At 67.8% G+C, this 19,478-nt stretch overlaps 2 protein-coding genes across 4 annotated transcripts in view; one reads left to right on the plus strand and one right to left on the minus strand.

Annotated features, from left to right (window-relative positions):
• The window catches only part of SCAP (SREBF chaperone), a 57,739-nt gene extending 55,790 nt beyond the window's left edge, over nucleotides 1-1,949 (plus strand). For all 3 annotated transcript variants that reach the window (XM_080583645.1, XM_080583644.1, XM_080583646.1), the window contains exon 24: nucleotides 118-1,949. In XM_080583645.1, coding sequence (XP_080439771.1) covers nucleotides 118-363 — 246 coding nt within the window. In that variant the 3' untranslated portion in view covers nucleotides 364-1,949. The remainder of the gene's footprint in view (nucleotides 1-117) is intronic.
• A 119-nt stretch (nucleotides 1,950-2,068) lies between these two features.
• On the minus strand, nucleotides 2,069-15,501 carry PTPN23 (protein tyrosine phosphatase non-receptor type 23). The gene is given in 26 exon segments (XM_080583643.1): nucleotides 2,069-2,870; nucleotides 2,963-3,076; nucleotides 3,167-3,305; nucleotides 3,426-3,530; nucleotides 3,723-3,907; nucleotides 4,158-6,437; nucleotides 6,439-6,457; nucleotides 6,719-6,898; nucleotides 7,068-7,219; nucleotides 7,343-7,497; nucleotides 7,935-8,255; nucleotides 8,525-8,670; nucleotides 8,953-9,018; nucleotides 9,296-9,410; nucleotides 9,607-9,686; nucleotides 9,901-9,959; nucleotides 10,698-10,754; nucleotides 11,127-11,174; nucleotides 11,321-11,452; nucleotides 11,776-11,856; nucleotides 12,059-12,190; nucleotides 12,535-12,584; nucleotides 13,384-13,460; nucleotides 13,725-13,852; nucleotides 14,015-14,089; nucleotides 15,307-15,501. Coding segments are annotated over 26 exon segments (5,532 nt in total). The 5' UTR covers nucleotides 15,391-15,501; the 3' UTR covers nucleotides 2,069-2,318.
• Between the last annotated feature and the right edge of the window lie 3,977 nt (nucleotides 15,502-19,478).

Raw genomic sequence — 19,478 nt, forward strand, 5'->3', positions numbered from 1 at the left:
GCTCCGGCCCCATTTTCACCCGTGTGCATGGGCAGGGCCGGCAGAGGGGCCAGGGCTGAGCCTCTTCGGGCACGGCAAGGTGGCCGGGCGTGCTCAGGGCGCTCTCGTTCCTCGCAGGAGATGGGCTGCGGCGCCAGCCTGGGCGTGATCTCCGACAACCTGCTGGTGACGGGCGGCCAGGGCTGCGTCTCCTTCTGGGACATTGGCTACGGAGACCTGCTCCAGACCGTCTACCTGGGGAAGAGCAACGAGTCGCAGCCCGCCCGGCAGATCCTCGTGCTGGAGAACGCCGCCATCGTCTGCAACTTCGGGAGCGAGCTCAGCCTGGTCTACGTGCCCTCGGTGCTGGAGAAATTGGACTGAGGAGGGAGGCGGAGGAGGAGGAGGGGCAGGTGCTGGAGCCTGGGGCAGCGAGGCGGGTGGGCTCGGCGCCCGGCCCCCTTCCGTAGGCGAAGGCAGCGCAGGTGGATGTGGTGCGTGGGCAGCGCCGCGCTGCTCCCCGGGGGTGCCAGGCTGGGGACAGCAGCTCCGTCGCCTTTGCTCCTCAGGAGCTGGACTCCGGTCCCCCAGCAGTGCGCAGGGCCCGAGCCCGGCTTCGTCTCCCCCCGTCCCCTGCGTCTTCAGCGCTCTCTGAGGCAGGGGCGTGCGTGTGGCCCCGGGCTGTGCGCGCTGGTGCAGAGGCTCTGCTCCCAGCACCCTGCTTGGGACAGGAGCTGTAGGGCACGGGGCCGGAGCGGGAAATGGGGACGCGGTGCTGTTGGGGTGGTTCCCCGGAGCTGAGCGGGGAGAAGGAATGATGGCAGCGGGTGCTGCAGCGTGACACGGAGCTGGGTGTCTGCGCGTTGCCTGCTGCGTTAAGCCGTGTCCCGGACGGGTCCCAGCTCTGCTCGCAGCCCGCAGCGGGGCAGGAGGAGGCCGTCGCGTGCGGCACGGCCCAGCCTGCTCCGAGCCTGCCCCCCGCCACGGCCACCCCGGCGCATGGTGCCCAGGAGCGGCTGCGGGCGAGCCCCACGTGCCTTCGAGCGTGGGCAGGGCCCTCACCCGCCTCAGCGGGCTGGCCCTGCCTCCTGCGGGCCCCGTGCTGCAGCAGCTCCCGCCCTATTTATTTATGTGCTGTATATATTTATTTATTCTGGCAGGAGGGCGGGGGAGCTGCAGGCCGTAGCGCTGGCACCGGGGCGCTCGCCACGAAGCCGCCGTGGTGGAGCTGCCTCCCCCCCACCCCGGGCCGCCCTCCTCGCGCTGTCCTTCGCCCAACCTGCAGCGTTGGCACCTTCCTCCTCCTCCTCGTCCTCCTCCTCGTCCTCGTCCCCGGGGCAGGGGAGGCGTTTCTCAGGTTGGGCCCTGGGCACCCAGCCCTCGCCCCGGCCTCCCTGCAGAGGGGGACAGAAAACACCCGTGGGGCAGGGGAGCGGGGCACGGCCTGCGGCGGGGGGGGGGACCAAAGCGCCCTGGCGGAGCTCCAGGGCTGCGGGGAGGCCCCGGCCCCGCGGCTCTCCCAGAAATTCCTCGCTGTGAGGTCCCAGCGAGGGGGGCTGAGGCCCGGCGGCCACCCCACGCTCGAGCAGGGGAGCGTGAGTTTTGCTTGTTGGGGGGGGGAACAGGGCCGTTCCTGTCCGTGCCTGCGAGCAGAGCCGGGCCCCAGCCGCTCAATCGCTCTCATTGCTCCAGTAAACGACGCCCATGTCCGTTAATCGAATCCTGCTGATTGTGGAGGCGGCGCGCGGGGGCCCAGAGCGCGGCGGCAGCAGGGAGGGAGGCTCGGGGGGGTGCCCTCGCTGCCGCCCGGCTCCCCCCCCCCCCCCAAAACCCCGCGCCCCCGCCGTGCCTCGGGTGGCCTTAGCCCCGCTGTACGCTTCGCTCTGTACAGCGGCAGCATTTTTTGTACCGGATCGTGTTTTATAAGATGCGCAGAGACACCACCATTAAACGGAACTAACCCCCCCCCCCCCCCCCATGGCTGTGCTGATGGTGAAACGCCCCCCCCAGGGCTGTGGGGACAAAGTCGGGGAGGGGACACGGCCCAGCCCCCCCCCACACACACACCCCAGCACCGCAGGGGCCCAGCGCCAGAGCAACCCCTTTATTTTAGTAGCAAAGAGCTGAAAAAGTCAGTTCTGAGGGAGTGAGAGAAGGTGATCGGCGCCGCTACACCTGTACAAAGCTGGGGGGGGGGGGGGGGGGGAAGGCAGGGCCCCCCCTGCGCCCACCCCCAACCCCCCCAGGGGCCACCCCAGCACCCTGGGAGGCAGCAGCGGGGGGCAGGGGGCCGTGGCTGTAGTGCAGGGTCTGGAGGAGGAGGGCTGTGCCACCCCCCCTCAGCTCTTGTTGAGCGTCCAGAGCGGGTCGAGCATGCTGAGGGGGTCGTCGGTGGGCCGGGGCCCCCGCAGCCCCTCGCCCGTCTGCGCCTGGAGGAAGTTCTGCTTGTTCATCCGCTGCTTGCCCTTCAGCGACGCGTCCAGGGTGAAGGCCTCGGGCGTGAGGGAGGCCAGCAGCTCCAGCGAGGAGGAGGAGGGAGCGGAGGCCGGGGGGGCCGGGGGCTCGGCCGCGGGGGGCTTGGGGCTCTCCTCCACGTGGTTGCTGCTCTCGGCCTCGGCAGGGGGCTCGGGCGCGGGCGGCGCTGGGGGGGTTGGCTCAGGGAGCGGCGCGGCGCTGCCGTCCAGCACGCCGTCGGGAAATGGCGCCAGCGGGGCAGGATCAGGCCCGGGGACAGGATGAGGCCCAGGGGCAGGATCAGGCCCCCAGACCCCCCCAATCTCCCCCCCGACTCCCGCGGGCTTGATGCTGAGCTTGGCGATGGTGGCCTGGATGGAGCTGATGGACAGGTCCCCCCCCAGCACCAGGTCCTGGGGGTCCTGGTGGAAGTAGAGCTGCAAGGAGAGAGCCCTGTGAGCGCCGGGGGGGTGCTGGCCCTCCCCCACCGCCCCCCACCCAGGCCTGCAGCCTCCCCCCCTGCTCCCACCTTGGGGGAGGTGCTGTTGGGGGGCTTGGGGACGGGCGGCGTGCCCACGCCGTGGCGGTGCAGGACCTGCTCCGCGTGCTGCAGGACGGCCTCGTAGCAGAACTTGAGGTGGAGCTGGAGGGGCGAGAGCAGGGTGAGCACCCCCAGCACCCGGCGGGGGCCACCCGAACACCTCCCCCCCCCCCCCCCCCCCCACCCTGCTACCTTCTCCTGGAGCATGTGCTTGCGCTGCTGCCGCAGGCGCTTCACCAGCTGGGCCAGGTCGGGGATGCCGTTGCCCGCCTCCACCTCCTGCATGGCCGCGTACAGCAGGCAGAAGGCCCCGGTGCGGCCCACGCCGGAGCTGCGAGGGAGACGCGGCCACGTCAGGCGCGCCAAGAGGCTGTGACAGGCCCTGGGGGGCACCCCACAGCCCCCAGGATCCCCCCCCTTGTCCCAGCGCTGGGTTAAGAACCCCCCTCACCTGCAGTGCACGACGACGGGGGTGTGCAGCGGGCGCTGGTGCAGGTAGTGGCCGTGCACCTCCTGGATGAAGCGCAGGAGGCTCCCCTTGCTGTCGGGCAGGCCCCTGGGGGGGTGAAGGGACCCTTACTGAGGAGGGGGCCCCCCTCTCACGCCCCCAGAAGGGACGGCGCCCTCCCCCTGCCAGGGCTGGAGCCCCGCAGCCCCCAGCGCTCCGCCAAAACCTCCCCCTGCCCCCCCAACGCACAGAGCAGGCCCCCCCCCCACCCCAATCCCCCCCCCAACCCCTCTGTCATACAGCTCGGGCCAGGAGGTGAACTGGAGGTGGACGACGGTGCGCTTGAGGCTCTGGTCGCGGTACTGCAGCGTGATCATCCGCTCCACGTGCGTGGGGGCGGCCCGCAGGCCCGTGAGGACGAGCGTGACGGGGCCCTGCACCACGGGCTGGCCCCGCTCCGCCGGGAAGTAGCGCAGCACCTTTTGCTGGGGGGGGGGAAGAGGGAGAGGGAACGGGGTCAGAGCAGACACGGGGCAGCCCCGCAGCACCCCTTAAAGGCTCAGCACCCCCTCAAGGCCCAGCACCAGGCTCTCCCTGGCCCCTCAGGGCACGCAGCGCCTCGTGGCATGGCCACGTCTCCCACCTCAGCGTGCGATGGGCGCCACGAGAGGTGAGGAAGCCCAGCGCACGCGTGCCCCGCAGCCGCACTCCGCTCCTGCTCGGGGGGGGGTCTACCTTGTCCAGCTCCTGCTCCGACACCAGCATGACGACGACGGAGACCTTCTGCTCGTAGATCATGAGCCAGAAGTCGGCGGCGGTGCCCAGCAGCGGCGCCTGGGTGGCGATGACGGTGGGGCAGTAGGGCGAGAGGTCCTCCACCCTGCTGGCGTTGATGTAGTCGTCCTTGCCCGAGCGCAGGACGACGCGGTTCCGGTCGTAGGGCATGATGTCCTGGTGCCGGTTCTTCATGGAGTAGCAGCGGGCGATGGCGATGGAGAGCTGCCGGGCGTCGCGCTCCTGGGCGTCCTGCAGCTCCTTCCACACCGCGTCCAGCTCGGTGACAGTGCCGCCGCCGCCGGGCGCCGGGCGCTCCAGGCGCTCCACCAGCCCGCGGAAGCGGTCGAGCTCAGCCAGCAGGCGCAGGACGCGCTCGGGCTTCTCGTAGGGGTCGTTCTCGATGAGCTGCAGGGCCTTGGGCTTCTGGCCCTCCTTGGCGTCGGCCTTGGTGGGCTGCAGCAGCGGCTGGCCCACGGCCGCCTTGGAGCCGCCGTGCTGGCTCTCGGGGCTGGAGGACAGGAGGTCGTCGGTGGAGGAGCTCTGCCGCTGGAAGGGGGCCTCGCTGGGGCCCGGGGCTGCACCGGGGGTCAGCGAGGGCGGAGGTCTCTGCGGGGGGGCGCCGGAGCCGGGCACCAGAGCCGGGGGCTGCAGGGGCACGGCCGGCTGCGGGGACGGTGCCGGGGAGGGGACCAGAGGGCCCTGCACCACCGCTGGGCCCTGCATCTGGCTCAGGACCGGGCTGGGAGAAGGGGTGGCGTGGTGGGGGCCCGACTGGCTGGCGGGGGAAGGCGGCGGGGGGGGCCCCATGGCCACGGTGCCGGAGGGCGCGGGGGGGCATGGGGCAGGGCTGGGGCAGAAGGGGAGGGCGGGGGAGCTGGCGGGCACGGGCTGCAGCCCCCCCAGGGTGGGGTGCAGGGGCTGTGCTGGGGGCACGCTCTGCCCAGGGGCTCTGGGCACCGGCCCGGCGAAGGGCAGGGCCCCCGTGTGCGGGGGGAGCCCGTGGGGGGGCAGCTTGTCCTGGCCGGGCAGCGCGTAGAGCTGGGGGCACAGCGGGGGCTGGCCAGGGGCTGGGGGGGGCAGCTGCCCCACGGGGCCGGAGAAGGGCTGCTGGGCAAACTGGGGGGGCAACGGGGGCCGGGCCGGGGGCTGGAAGGGCAGCGGGAGCTGGGGGCGCCCGGGGGGGGGCAGGAAGGGGGCTTGGGGAGGGGGGAACTGCTGCTGGGGGCCACCCAGGCCCTGGGGGCGAGCTGGCAGCTCCACGCCGGGCTGCAGCTGCGCCGCGGGGACGAAGGCGGCGTGGGGGGGCTGCCCGGGAGGGAAGGGGCGCGGAGCTGGCTGCCCGAAAGGCTGCTGCAGCCCCCCCGGGGCGTAGGGGAAGGAGGCGGGGGGGGCGCCCGGGCGCTGGGGGGGCAGAAAACCACCGGGGGGCACGGCGGGGCCCTGGTTGGGGAGCCGTGGGGGGGCCGCGCAGCTGGAGATGGGGGCCTGGATGCTGTCCACGGTGGTGGTGGCCGGCCGGGCGGCCGGGCCCTGCTGCTCGGGGCCACCCATGGGTGGCGGCTGGGCACCCACGGGGGCCGGCCCCATGGCTGGGGGCCTGAGGGGGCAGGGCGCGGGCAGCCCGGCTTGGCCCAGGCCGTAGGAGGCGGCGGGGCCGTGCTGCGGGGACGAGCGCGGGGGCAGCGCGTGGGGCCCCGCGTAGCCGGGCTGCACCGCGCCCCGGGCCAGGGGGGCAGCGGGGAAGAGCTGGGGGGCAGAGGAAGGGGCTGAGCTGGGGGGGGGAGGGGGGGGGACAGCCGCCTGGGGGGCTGAGGGCTGCAGGAGCTGCGGCGGCAGCACCGGAGCCCCGCCGCCGTGGGGAAAGGCTCCCGGGGCAGAGGCGGGCACGGCGGCGTAGTGCCCGGGCAGGGCAGGGAAGCGGGCGGGGGCGAAGGGCTGCGCGGGCTGCAGCGGGGCGCTCGCCAGCCTGGCAGGGGGCAAAAAAAACTCGGGGGGGGGTCCGGGGGGGCGCAGCCCGGCTGCCAGGGCCGGGTCGAGGGCGAGAGCGGCCAGCGTGGAGGGGGGCAGGCGGGCCAGGTGCCCGGCCAGCACGTCGGGGGGCAGGCTGCGCAGCTCCTCGGGCAGCTGGGCCAGGCCCAGGGAGCCGAGCTGCGGCACCTCGGCCGCCTCCGGCCCGCCCGCGTCCAGCTCCGGAGGCTTCTTCTGCAGGGCCGGCTTGGGGGCCGTGGGGCGGGGGGGGCGGCTGCTTCTTCATCTCCCTGCCGGTGGGGGGGGGCAGCAGGCGTTAGGGGGGGGCTGCCAGCCCTGAGAACCAACCCCCCCCACCTCTCCTCCACCCCCTCAGGGACAGGAGGGCTCGCGGAGCCACGGCACCGAAGCCAAAACCCCGCAGCCCTGACCCGCCCCCCTCCCAGCCAGCACCCAAAGGTGCTTCCCGCCTCGCTGGGGGTTCGAAGCCCTGTGCCGTGCCACCCCCCCCCCAGGTCCCGCAGCGCCAGGGGCCCAGCGCCGCCACCTACTTCTCCAGGATCTGCTGCCGGTTGGCTTCGGCAGCCTGGCAGGCCGCCCGCGCCTTCTCCAGCAGCTTGGCGGCTTTCCCCTCCAGGTCGGTGTAGAAATCCTTCCCCTCCTGCGACTTCTTCATCAGGTCCTCGTAGGCTTCGTAGGAGGCCACCAAGGTCTGGACGGTGGTGTTCCACCTGGGGAGCCGGGGGAGGGAGAGCCGGCGTGGAGGTCGCATCCTGCCCGCGCCGTCATTGCCCTTGCCGTCATCGCGTTCCCCCCGGCCCCGCGGGAGCCCCCAGCACGCGGCACCCGCGCAGGACGGGCAGCAGGACGCCGGGTGAGAACGGCTCCCCCTCCACTCACTTGTGCTCCACCTCGGCCAGGGCCTTGCGCACGGCTGCGTATTTGACGTTGGCGTCCGTCAGCGCCTTCAGGATGTTCTCCTGGGCGGCCAGGTTCTGCTCCAGGTACACCTTGATCTGGTCGTACTTCTTCAGCTGCTCCTCGAAGAGTTTCTGCCAGGAGAAGGGAGGAGCTGAGGGGGGTGGGGGGGGGCTGCAGGCAGCCACCGCCACCCCCCGCGGCGCCGGCTGTGACAGGGGGCACGCGGAGGGGCCCCCCCAGCCCCGAGCACCCACCTTCATCTCGGAGCGGTCGGCGGTGACCAGCGAGGTGGTGATGTCGTCCTTCTGGATCATCTCGCGCAGCTGCTGCTCCAGGGACACGCGCTGGTCCCGCATCTCCTGCACCTTGACCAGGATCCGCTTCAGGTTCTGCAGCACCTGCTTGTCGTCTGGGGGGGGGGCGGGGGGGCGCTCAGCGGCTGCAACGGAGCCGGCGCGGCGTCCCCAACCCCAGCCTGCTGGCGGGGCGCGAGCCGAGGGCAGGGGGCCAGCCCGCAGCCCCTCCTAGCACACCCAGCAGCCCAGCGGGGATGTCTGGGCCTCTGCCGGACACATTCCGTCCCCGCGCCAGGCTCCCGAGGCGCCAGGATTGCCGTTCGGACATCTTTTTGGGGGGAGACAAGCCCCCACCCTGGCTAGCATCGGACCACGCCGCAGGCCGACGCCGTGACAGCGCTGCCCATGTGGCGGCACAGCGCGGCCGACGTTGAAGGGAGCCCTGAAGGGGCACCACGGGGGGAGCAGAACCCGCGGCCCCCACCAGCCCGGGGGCACGAGCACGACACGGGGGGGGGCTGCGAGGACAGCCAGCCCCCGCAGGGCTCACCTTCGGTCAAGGCGGGCGAGGGCAGCGCGGCCCGGACCTGCTCCAGCGGCCCGCTGAGGAGGCGGAGGTTGCCGATGTGCAGGTTCATGGCCTTGTGCAGCTCGGTGTTGGTGAAGCTGGCCTTCTCGTGCACCTCCAGGTACTTGGAGCACTCCTTGCTGACCTCGGCCAGCCCCGCCGAGGGCGGCGGGGGGGAGCCCTGCGGCGCCGGGCCCTTCCCCAGCAGCTCCCGCAGCTTCCGCTCCTGAGCCTCGTCCTCCTCCAGGAGGTCTCGGATCTCCTTCAGGGAGGCCTCCACGTCGGTGAAGACCCCGGAGAGCACTGGGAGGGAGGGACAGAGGCCGAAAGAGCTGAACCGGTCCCCGCCACAAGCCCCCCGGCCCCCATCCGCTCCAGCCCTGAAGCGCCAGCGGCCAACGGCCGGTCCAGCCCCGCGGGGAAGCATCGCACGCCGCGACTGTCCAACAGCAAGGATGATTTGGGGTTAAAAACTTCACAAGGGCAGAGAATTTGGGACTGGAGAGGCCGCTCCCGACACCGAGCCCCAGCCAGGAGACGGACGGGTGTCCCACATCCCCCCGTGACCTTACCCTGCATGGACTGGACGAGGTTCTTGACGGTGTCGGGGCGCACGCTGAGCGCGGCGCACTTCTCCATCAGGACGGGGGGGATGTGGCTGTACATGTCCAGGTTGTCCACGGTCTCGGGGTCCAGCTGCATGGAGTCCATGAACTGGCTGCGGGCAGGAACGAGGCCCTGAGCGGCGGCTGAGGCTCCCCCGCCAGCCAAACGGGGGCGGGCTCCCCGCCTCCCCACCCCAAAACCAGGGGCAGAGTGCCAAGGCATCGCCCCCCCGCCCCCCGAGGGACACCACGGCCTCGGAGACAGCCGCAGGCTGAATTTGGGGACCGGTCACCGAGGTCTGCCCGGAGCTGGGCAAACCGGGACCTCCCGCCGGGGTCTCGAGCGGGGAGGGGAAGAGGCCGGGGCCCCCGTTTGGGGTGCGCCTCACACGTACTCCAGCACTTCGTTCTTGGCTTCGATCTTGGCCATCACGTCTCTCAGCAGCTTGGCCTTCTCCTCGCTACGACAGAGCGGAGAAAATCCTTTAGGGCCGGGACGGGACTCGGGAAAGCTCCACCCCTACACCGCCGGTGCTCCGCGCCCCGCAGGAATCGGCCCGAGGACGTTTCGGGAGGGCGGTGGCGCCCCGAGGAAACCCCCGCGGCTGGGCTGGCCCCCTCCAGACCCCCGTCAGACGCAGGGAGGCTGAGCTTGGGCACGGGCTCCTCACCGAGCTCGGTGCCGGGGCTGCGCAGGCAGCTCTGCCCCGCTCCCTGGGGCCGTTCCCAGGGACCCACCTGTAGAGCGAGGAGGCCTCGTGGGCAGCCATGGGCACCAGCTTGGCGAAGATGTCGGGGCCGGTGACAGCCGGGTCCGTGGGGTTGACGGGGAGGGCTTTCACCAGCGGGGCACCTGTGGTCCGAACGCAAGCGCCCCGTTGGTCCCAAACCTCCTCGGGGACGCTCCTCAGTTCCCAAAACACGGCCTCCCGCTCAGCGCCCTCACCCCAGGCAGGTCCCAGGGGGTGCGGGGCATCGCAAAGCCCCACCGGGCTGCGGTGGGGGGGTCCCCGCGCGTGCACCCCCTCGTCAGCGGCTCGCAGCCTCACCTTTCACGGCCTGCAGGGTGTCCAAGGCCGGCACGGCTTCGTGGTAGATGAAGTCGTTGTCCTTTTTGGCTGAATTGTACCTGGAAACAAGAGGCGACGTCAGGCCGACGGGAAGCGGGCGCCAGCCCTGGCTCCCTTGAGCCTGCCCCCCCCCTCTTGGGATCGCCCCGGGAAGAGCCAGCAGCGACTTCCAGGGCACCGCACGCCCCACGAGCCCTTCCCTGGGCGTTTCTGTCCCCCCCAGAGAAGCAGGACGGCTGTGTCTGGGTCGGGGGGTGATCCTTGCACGCTCACTTGCCACCGATCACGTCCATGGTGAACCTCAGGGCTTCCTGGACGGTTTCGGGCTGGCCCTGCAGAAACGAGGGTGGCAGCGAGTTAGCGGAGGCGAGGGAGGGGGGGGGGATTGCCCGGACGCCGGCGGCAGCCTCGCCAGCCCTCTCCTCGGGCCCCGAACCAGGACCGAGACTCTCAGGCTCCGCACCCCGGAGCTACTGGGCGAGAAACCCAGGCAGAATCTGCCTTCTCGGGCACTCCCAGATCCCGCGTCCCACGTTTTCACACGCAGACCCCCGTCGCGGGGGCTGCGCTCAGCTGCCGGAGCAGCGGGGCACTGCAGGAGCCCAGCGCCGAGGCAGGGCCGAGCGCTGCGGACCCACGGCCCCTCGGGAGCTGCTGCCGTGCTCCCGAAGGATTAAAACCCAAATAAATGCCCCCCCCGCTAAGGGAGAGGCTGCGCCCGCCTCCAGGTGCCTTTCAACATGCCTTGGCCCAGCGGGGAGCTGCCAGAGCCTTGGGGCTGGGCCCTTGGAAGTCCCAGAGGGACTTTGGCCCCCACACGGGCACCCCAAACGGCTCGGTCCCCGCTTCAGGAAGGGGCACTGCCCTCCGGGCTCAGGTCACTTCTGTCACCGTCCCCTTCCTCAGCAGGGACAGCGGGGACAGAGGTTTCCCTCAGCACCGCTCCTGGAGCAGGGAGGCGGAAGGACTGCGCCCAAGGGGGATCCCCAGAAGCAGTAACAGACCAAAGACTTAAAAAAAAAAAACACCAAACACAACAACTCCTGCTGCTAGAGGGAGAAGGAGCGCACCTTCGCCAGCTTGATAGCCTCGTTGAGCTTATCCAGGGCGCTCTGGAAGTAGATGACCTGCGGAGAGAAGAGGAATCAGTCCCAGATTTGTCAGAGGTGCCAGAGCTGGCGCAGAAATAAGTGCCTCTCTTTCCTTGCACGGAGCACCACCAGCCCCCGAGGGCCGCGGCTTTGTTCAGCGGCTTCCCAGGCGCCCACTTCCCGCTCCCCCCCGCCCCAGAACCCCAGGAACTGCTGGGGGTTCAGGAGAGAGGAGCCCCACCGGGAGCTCTGCACGCACCGCCCTGCGCGTCACCCCCCCAGCGCCTGCGGGAGGTTGGGGGCGCTCTCAACCACGTCCCCGGGGCTGTGGCAACCCCCCCCCAAGGTCACAGCGGTGTGACACCCCAGGGCAGGGCCGCGACCCGGGGTTGGCACAGCTCCGCTCACCCTTTCCCCGAACTTCTGCTGCTCCTCGGCCTGTTTCCCCATGTGCAGCTGCAACGGAACAAGCGTCAGAGCTCCCCGCGGGAGGGGGAGCTCTCAGACACGAAATTCAGCCCCCCCCAGCCCCGCTCGCTGGCCGTGAGCAGGGCCGAGAGCGAGGGGTGCTCCCCCCCTCGCAGCCCCACCCCAGCCCTTACGTGGGCCACGGCGGCGAAATAGTAGATCTTCATCTGAACCAGCTTCTTCCAGTCCTTCTGGATCTTGCCCAGCAGCGAGGCCGTCTCCGAGTTCTCCAGCGCCCGGCAGGCCTCCTTGTAGTAATCCACCACCTGCGGGGAGCGGGGCGGGTGTTTGGAGAGCCCCCGGAGATGGGGAGGGGGGGGGACACCCGCTTCGAAGCGAGAGCGGCCCCCGAAACGGGCAGATTTGCTGACACCGGGCTCGGGTTGCCCCACCGACGCCTTTTGGGACGCCTTTTTAACCCGGAGGCGGGTTAAAACCGGGCGCCCTCCGAGGAAACACGCCGCCCTCACGCCTCGCTCGGGGGAGCCGCGGGCCGCTCGCGGCTCCTCGCGGGGGGGGCCTCGTCCCCAGGCGTCACCCGGCAGGAGCTGGGCACGGAGGGGACCCCCCCCCACCTCCAGCAGCTCACCTGGGCGCTGATCCGGGCCACGAGGAAGCTCTTCCTGTTGTCCAGCATGGATTTCTCCAGCAGACACTCCTGCGCTTGGCCCTGCGAAGGAGAGGGAGGCGCTACCGGGTGTCCCCTTTCCTCAGAAACCCGAGCCAGCGCCAGGGCCCAGCGGTTCCAGCCCCTTTTTTTCCCCACCGGGATGCCCCCGGCGGCGCGGCGCGGAGCCCTCCCGCCTCCCGAGCCGAGCACGGAGCTGCCCCGGGGACGCGCGGGAGCTGCCCGGCACCCGCCGGCTTCCTACCAGCATGAGGTTGATGTTGAGGTTGAGGATCTGGTGGCTCATGTCCACGCTGTACGAGTGGGGGAAGTGGTCCCGCAGGTAGGTGAAGGCCCCGGCAGCGCACTGGAAGTGGGTGCACGACACCTTCATGCCCTGAGCAGACGGGAGAAGGCGCGTCAGGAACGTGCCGCCCGGCTGCGAGGAGCCTGAGGGCGGACTCGGCCTCGGAGCGGCGAGGCGCCGGGGGCTCAGGGTGACAAAACCCAGCTCGGCGGGGCTCAAACGCCATTCGTGGACCCCCCCCCGGACCCCAAGGAGCAGCTCGCGGAGGCCCGAAGCCGAGCTCTGAACCCAGAAAGCTCTCGGGGGCGTGCGTCGACGTGACGGCCGGGCTACAGCCGGGCCCTGAGCGCTGTCGGCGTGCGGCTGCTGGCCCCGGGGGGGGGGGGAAACAAAGCCCCCTCGGGGATCCCCAGGGGCTGCTCGGGGCCCCTTACCTCCTCCGACACCCTCTTGTCCATGGCGCCCAGCATGGAGTGCAGCGCACCTGCGGGGGGAGAGGAGCGCGGCCTCAGCACAGCGCCCGTGCCGAAGCCCCAAAAAGCGGGAGTCTTGCCCCAAACCCGCGGGCGGCCGGCTCCAGGCGGAGCCTGCGCACTGCCAGCAGGGGCTGCGTGCCGGGCACGCAGCTCCGCCGAAGGACTGCACGCGCGGAAGCCGCTCGACAGAGGGAAGCCCCCAGGCTGGCAGCAACCCCCCCCCGCCAAGCGTCGAGCATCCGACACCCCCGGGCGCGCAGACGTGTTGGTGCCCGCTCCAGGGAGCCGGGTTTAGAGGCGCGTTTCGGCTGCGGGCTGCTTCTCGCGGCTCACCGCTCCGCTCGGCGCGCCGCCGGCCAGCAAAGCGAGCTGCAGCCCTGGGGGGGGGCAGTTTTCAGCGCACCGGCTGAGCGCGACCTCCCCTTTGGGTCCACAGAAGCACCCGCTGAGCCGCAGCGGCCCAAGGCTGGGGGGCGAGGGGGCACCGAAAGTGACGTCTGCTGCTTTTACGCCAGCTCTGAGGGGACGGGCGGAGCCCGAGCGAGGCCGTCGCTGCGCCACGGAGGGCGTTTGCGACCCCGCGGCTTCAACCCAAAGCCGGCCCCCGGGGGCGCAGCCTCTAAACCCGCAGCCTCGCCCCGACCTGGACGCTCCCAGACCAGGAGGAAAAGGGGGGAAGAAGGTTCCGGCACAAACCAGAGCCGGCCTCCCTTGTTTCTGCCCCCGGGGAGGGCTCCCGCGCAGCAGGGCAGCGAGGAGGGGCGTCCCTCGTGCCCGGCCGCAGCAGCGGCGCTCCTGGAGCCTCACCCAGGTTGTAGAGGACGCACGCCTGCTCGTACTTGATGTCCTCGTGAGTCACCGTCTTGCCCGAGAAGATCTCGGTCCTGCGAGGATAAAGGGGGGCAGGGGGGGTGTCACTGGCTCCAGGTGAGCTTCCTGGCCCTGCCTCGGCCTCCTCAGCGCCACCCCCCCAGGGCGGGACGTCATTTCTAGAGCTCCCCGGGACACCCCAGCAGCAGGGGAAGCCGTGCGGAAAGCACCACGAACGAGGAGCGGTCGTTGGAACGCCCGAGCTCCGCGCGGCGGGGAAAAGCGCGCGCCACGGGGGCACAAAGAGGCCCCCCCCGTGCCCCTGCTGCCCCCCTCACCACGCGATGGGGACCGCGGCCTCCTGCTCGGCACCCATCGGGATCCGGCTCTGCAGGTAGTGGAGCTGCCCGAAGTATTTCCGCAGCGTGCTGCAGCCCTCGAAGTCCCTGGGGACGTTCACGGCGTTCTGGGGGGGGAAAGAGAGAGAGGGAGAGGGGAGCAGGAGCCGGAAAACGTCGCGGCTCCGCAGGGAGCCGGCTGCGAAGCAGCTCCCGTGGCCAGCTGCGGGGTCTCAGCCACCCCGCAGGCTGTTTGGGGCTGAGCCCCCCCCTGTGCGCAGGGGGCTCACCTGCCGCAGCACCTCCAGCTTGCGCAGCTCCTCGTTGTAGTTCTCCGGGTTCTCCCCGTAGTTCTTCAGGACAAACTTGGGGGGGGGAAAGCACAGGTGAGGGCCCGGCCCCGCGCGACGGACAGAGAGCCAGAGGAGGCTGCGGGGAGAGCTCCCGGCGGCCTTCGGGGAGTGCAGGGGGGTTGGGGAGGGACCCTCGGGCAGGGGGTGTGAGGGAGCGTCACAAACACCCGGGGGGAAGGCAGCTTTCCGGAGCGGGTCGAAAACCTCCCGCCACGTACGGGCGCGGAACAAATCCCTGTGGGAGGCACCCGGGGCTGGCAGGATGGTGCTGAGCCTGCTGCAGGGCCGGACTCAGCCGCGGTGCCCCGCCCGGTGTCACCGCACAGCTCCTCTGCAGCCCCAAAACCGGCACCGGAGAAATCCACCACCCCCCCCCAGCCCCTTCCCCAGCCTGGGAGGTAAATAATCGGGTTTGTGAGCGGTGATTTTCCTCCCTCGGTGGCACTGCGGGGTGCCGGGGGCCGAGCCCCTCGTTCGGAGGTGCCTAACCAAGTCCTGACCTCCCCCAAAAAAAACCAAACCCAAGGGCAGAGGGGAGCCGCCTCCGCTGCCAGCCGGGAGCCTCGCAGAGGGCTGAGGGCTCCGTTTTGCGGGACCAAACGTCGCCGGGGCCTCGGAAACGGCCAGGCAGGGACGGAGAGCCCGAGGAACACGGTGAGCCCTGGCGGGGGGGGGGGACACCCGCATCCCGCGGGCAGGGGGTGGACGGGAGGGGCCCGGGCCGAGGCCCTCATCGCGTTGCTTTGCCCCGGTCCCCGGGTCTCCAGCCCAGGGACAGGCCTCCGGCACCGCGCCCGGCCCGTGCGGGGCTCGGCCCGGCTCCTGCCTCCGCGGCCCCTCGCCCAGAGAAACCGAGGAGCCCCCCGCCAGCCCCGTCGGCGCACAGGGACGCGTCCCCCCCCCTTCCCCTTCCCCTTCCCCTTCCCGAGGCGAGGCCTCCCGCCGGGCCCCGGGCAGAGCTTCCCCAAGGGTCCTCAGGGCTCCCTCCGAGGGCTCCCGCGCAAGGAGGAACCGGGCCCGGAGGCCGGCACCGGGGCAGGCTGGGACCGGAGGGAGGCCGCAAACCTGCCGACTCACCCCGTCACCGGGGCGGGCTCCCCTCAGCCCCCCTCAGCCCCCCCCCCGGCCCCCGGGCTCCCCTCACAGGCCGCGGCCCAGCCCCGGTACCCCCCCCATACCCCCCCGGTACCCCCCCCAAACCTCTCCCGTCCCCCCCCCCGGGCCCTCACCTTCTTGACGGCGGCGTTGAAGGCGAACTCGCCGGCCTCCTTCAGGTCCAGCCAGATCATGGGCATGCGGGGCACGGCCTCCATGGCGCCCGCCGGGCCCCGCCGCCCCCCCCCCCACAGCCGCCGCCGCCGCCGGCCCCGCGCGGAGCCTCACGGGAAACCGAGGCCGCCGCCACCGAGCCGCTTCCGGTCCCGCCCGGAAGTCCCGCCCCTCCTTTTCCTTCGCCGTTCCCATGGCGACGCGCCCCGCCCACCCCGCTTCGGGGCGGGGTTGCCGTGGCGACGGCTCGCTGGCGGGGGGGGTGTTGTTATGGCGACGCGGTTGCCGTGGCAACGGGCCTGGGACTCGGTTGAGGCCTACTCCGGGCTGCGGCCTGCACCGGGCGCCGCTAGGCCCGGCCCGCCCGGGGCCGCTCCTCCCCTGGGCAGCGCCGCGGGGCCCCGCCCGTGTTGTCCCCCAGGTCCCCCCCGCAGCTCGGGCAGCCCCAGCCCGGCTCCCCCGGGGCTCCCCTGGGGCCTGTGCCCGGTGCAGGGCGGCTGAGCTGGGGGGGCACTCGCCTCTAGGCCCGAGGGGGGTGCCTGAGGTGGGAGCCGTACTGTGCCTGTGAGAAAAATCTCAAATAGTTTTCTCCAGACAGGAGCTTCTGTGAAGCTATTTTATTCATGATCGCAATGGCGGGCGTCCTGCCAATTAGGAGCGCATTTTAATAAACACATCATAACCTTTTACTCCCTATTACCCGACACTTGATCACACACCCCCTCCCCATTTCCTCATTAGCTGAGTACTACAGGTTCACAAGCTGCTCGACGCTCCTCTGTACCATATATGTTCAATATCTTTTTCTTCAACCCTTTAATTTCTCCCTTTTCCCTTTTTGTTCCCCTTTCTTATGTTTTGAGAACTTGTGATCTTTGTTCTACTGTTCCCACACTGCTCATCCTGTTTATTCTCAAGCTTCTCTCTTATTTTGGAACAGTGAGGCCTTCTACTCTCCGCTTATCTACTTGGCATTTCTCCTTGTTATGACTACACAACTACCTCGGAATACAGAAAATTAGTTCTCTACTGCAAAAACAACTTAGTTTCTCACACCTGCCGATGGCCCGAGGGTGCCCAGGCACCCGAGAAGGGCGGCGAGCGGGCGTCTGATGCACTCCGACCACCTCCTTTCAGGCTTTGAGGGGATTTAGTGCAGAATGTACCAATTTTTAGCACTTTGAAATGGCACGGAATTTCTCTCGAGCAGAGTGCCAGCAACAAATCACTTGATCCACCGCGTGAGTACCAATTAGGCGTACCGGAGTGTAGCAATTACATCTGACTCACAACACAAAGGTGAATTTCATCGCCGCTCTCAGCGATGTGCCTGCCGTCACGATGCCGGGCACACCCAGTGTCCGGGATGGAGTCAGTGGGCTGGCACCGGTCAGGGATGGGACAGCGGCAGCAGGTCCAGTGCTGCCGTCTTTTGCCCTGTATTTCCTCGGGGTGCTGCTGTCGCACCAAGGCTCCGTCCCTGCTGTTGCCGGCAATTGCCACACCATAAAACCTTTGTATTACTCTGATGCTACGCAGAGCCAAATTCACAGCTCTTGTAGCCAAAGAAAAGCACAAAAAATCCTCCACGACGAGGAAGCTCTCGCTCCTGGAGTCTGGAACATTTGGTTTGCCAGCAACAAGGCATCCTCCGGTTTCCTTCAGTACCAAGATGGGTTTGGCTGCTCTTGCAGCAGCTGTGGTCAGTCACTATCGCTCCCCCCCACACCCCTGCTTTTCTCTTCAGAGCTTCCTTCCACGTGTTTTTAGAGATAACAGACCGATATCAAGGTTGTATTATAGAGCAACGTGAGGATTACATCAGGCACAGAGTGCTGGGAGCTTTGGTGAGCAGCCTTTAAAGCTGCCGTACCAGTGATGCTCAGTGAGGGTGGCTTCCACTCCTGTGAACCAAACCAGACCCTTACTATCACACACACTTTCCACTTCTTTTTCCTCTAAACATTTGCAAATTTCCGATTAGTGTTTTCTTGAGAAAATTGATTGATGGCCACCCCATGCACTACTGATGTTTTAAATGGTGCAAAAAAGGCAACTTCTGTCTAGTGCTCAACCAGTAAGTCACAGAATCACAGAATCGTTAAGGTTGGAGGAGACCTCCAAGCTCACCTGGTCCGACCACCCCTCCCACCAATGTCACCACTAACGCATGTCCCCAAGCACCACGTCCAACCTCTCCTTGAACACCCCCAGGGACGGTGACACCACCACCTCCCTGGGCAACCCGTCCCAAGGCCTGACTGCTCTTTCTGAGCAGAAATGTCTCCTCGTTTCCAACCTGAACCTCCCCTGGCACAACTTGAGGCTGTTCCCTCTGGTCCTATCACTGGTTATCTGTGGGAAGAGGCCGACCCCCAGCTCCCCACACCTTCCTTTCAGGTAGTTGTAAAGAGCAATGAGGTCTGCCCTGAGCCTCCTCTTCTCCAGACTAAACACCCCCAGTGCCCTCAGCCGGGACTCTTCTCCCAGGCTCATTTTGGTTATTCCAGTGCTGGTCAGGTATTAGTGGTGTTTCCAGAAAAAAAAAAAATGTCACGTATGACTGTGCTGCCTTCATTATTTACAGTTTGAGTGTGATTCAGACTGCAGCTCTTCAAGAACTGCTGCAGCATGGGTTCATACCAAGGGGTCTATCCTTCAGGAACACACTTCTCCAGCATGGGTCCCCCTTCGGGGCTCTGCTCACAGGTCTCCCTGCAGACCCCTGCTACCAAAACCATACCACATAAACCCGTACATGAAGATGTTGAACAGAGTGTTTGAGTTTACTTACTTCCAACTTCTGTAGTCTTCCTTTTTTTGTGTTTGAGTATGGCCAGGAGCTCCTTGCACATCCATGCAGCTCTCCTGGCACTTTTGCCTGACTTCCTCTTTGTTGGGATGCATCACTCCTGAGCTTGGAGCAGGTGATCCTCAAATATTAACCAGCTTTGTTGGGCCCTCTTCTCTCTGGGGCCTTATACCACAGGACTGGATTCTTCCAAGCAGATCCTTGAAGAGCCCAAATCCTGATTTCCTGAAGTCTAGGGTTATGTGTTTGCTTTTCACCCTCCTCCCTGCCTTCGGGACCCTGAACTCCACCATCTCATGCTCGCTGCAGCCAAGGCTGCCTTTGACCTTCCCATTCCCAGCCAGTCCACATTGCTGGGGAGCATGAGGTCCATCAGAGCACCTCTCCTTGTTGGCTGCTCTATCACTTGGAGGAGGAAGTCATCACAGATGCGGTCCGGGAACCTCCTGGATTGCTTGTGACCTGCTGTGCTGTCCCTCTTACAAGGCTGAAGTCCTTGTGAAGTCCTTGTGAAGACCAGGGTCTGTGAGCAGGAGGCTGCTCTCGTCTGTCAGTAGAGGGCCACATCTGCTCGCTCTTCCTGGCCAGGCAGCCTGTAGCAGATGCACACCATAATGTCACCTTCTCCTGTACTGCCTGTAATCAGTGGTCTGATTAAATCTTAAGGTCTCATGGGCTCCTCATCCACCCCCAGGCAGAATCCCAACTGCCCCTCCTCATCTCCCCAGTCTGTCCCTCCTAAAGAGCCCGTATCCCCTCACTGCAGCACGCCAGCCATAACAGTCATCCCACCAAGTCTCCCTCATCCAGCTTTCAAAGATGTCAGGACACTTGTTTAGGCTCTGGGGAGCCCTCTTTCTGAGCTTTGGGTTTGCTTCGGGCTTGGGACAGGGTTGTCCCCAGTCCAGAGACGTGCTCTGAGCTTGGAGCCGGGCAGCCATTCCCGGGGGCTCCTCAGGAAGATGCGCACGTCTATCTTGAAATTTCTCTGTCTCTGCTCAGGCCTTCCTTTCGACTGACCATCGTGTGAGAAAAAATCTCAATAATTTTCTCAGACAGGACCTTCCATGAAGCTATTTTATTCACGATTGCAATGGCGGGCATCCTGCAAGCAGGAGCGCACAGTACAAGTTTACCATAACCCTATATCCCCTATTACCCGACACCCAATTTCTCCCGTTTCCTCACTGGCTGCGTACTGCAGGTTCACAACCTACTCGACGCCCTTCTATGCCATACACGTACAATTTAATTTGACCAACCGTTAATTTCTCCATTTCCTTTTTTTATTTATTTTTTCCTTCTTCTCTTGTGACTAGA

This window comes from Anser brachyrhynchus, assembly GCF_964034855.1.
Source record: "Anser brachyrhynchus genome assembly, chromosome: 2".
NCBI lineage: Eukaryota > Metazoa > Chordata > Aves > Anseriformes > Anatidae > Anser > Anser brachyrhynchus.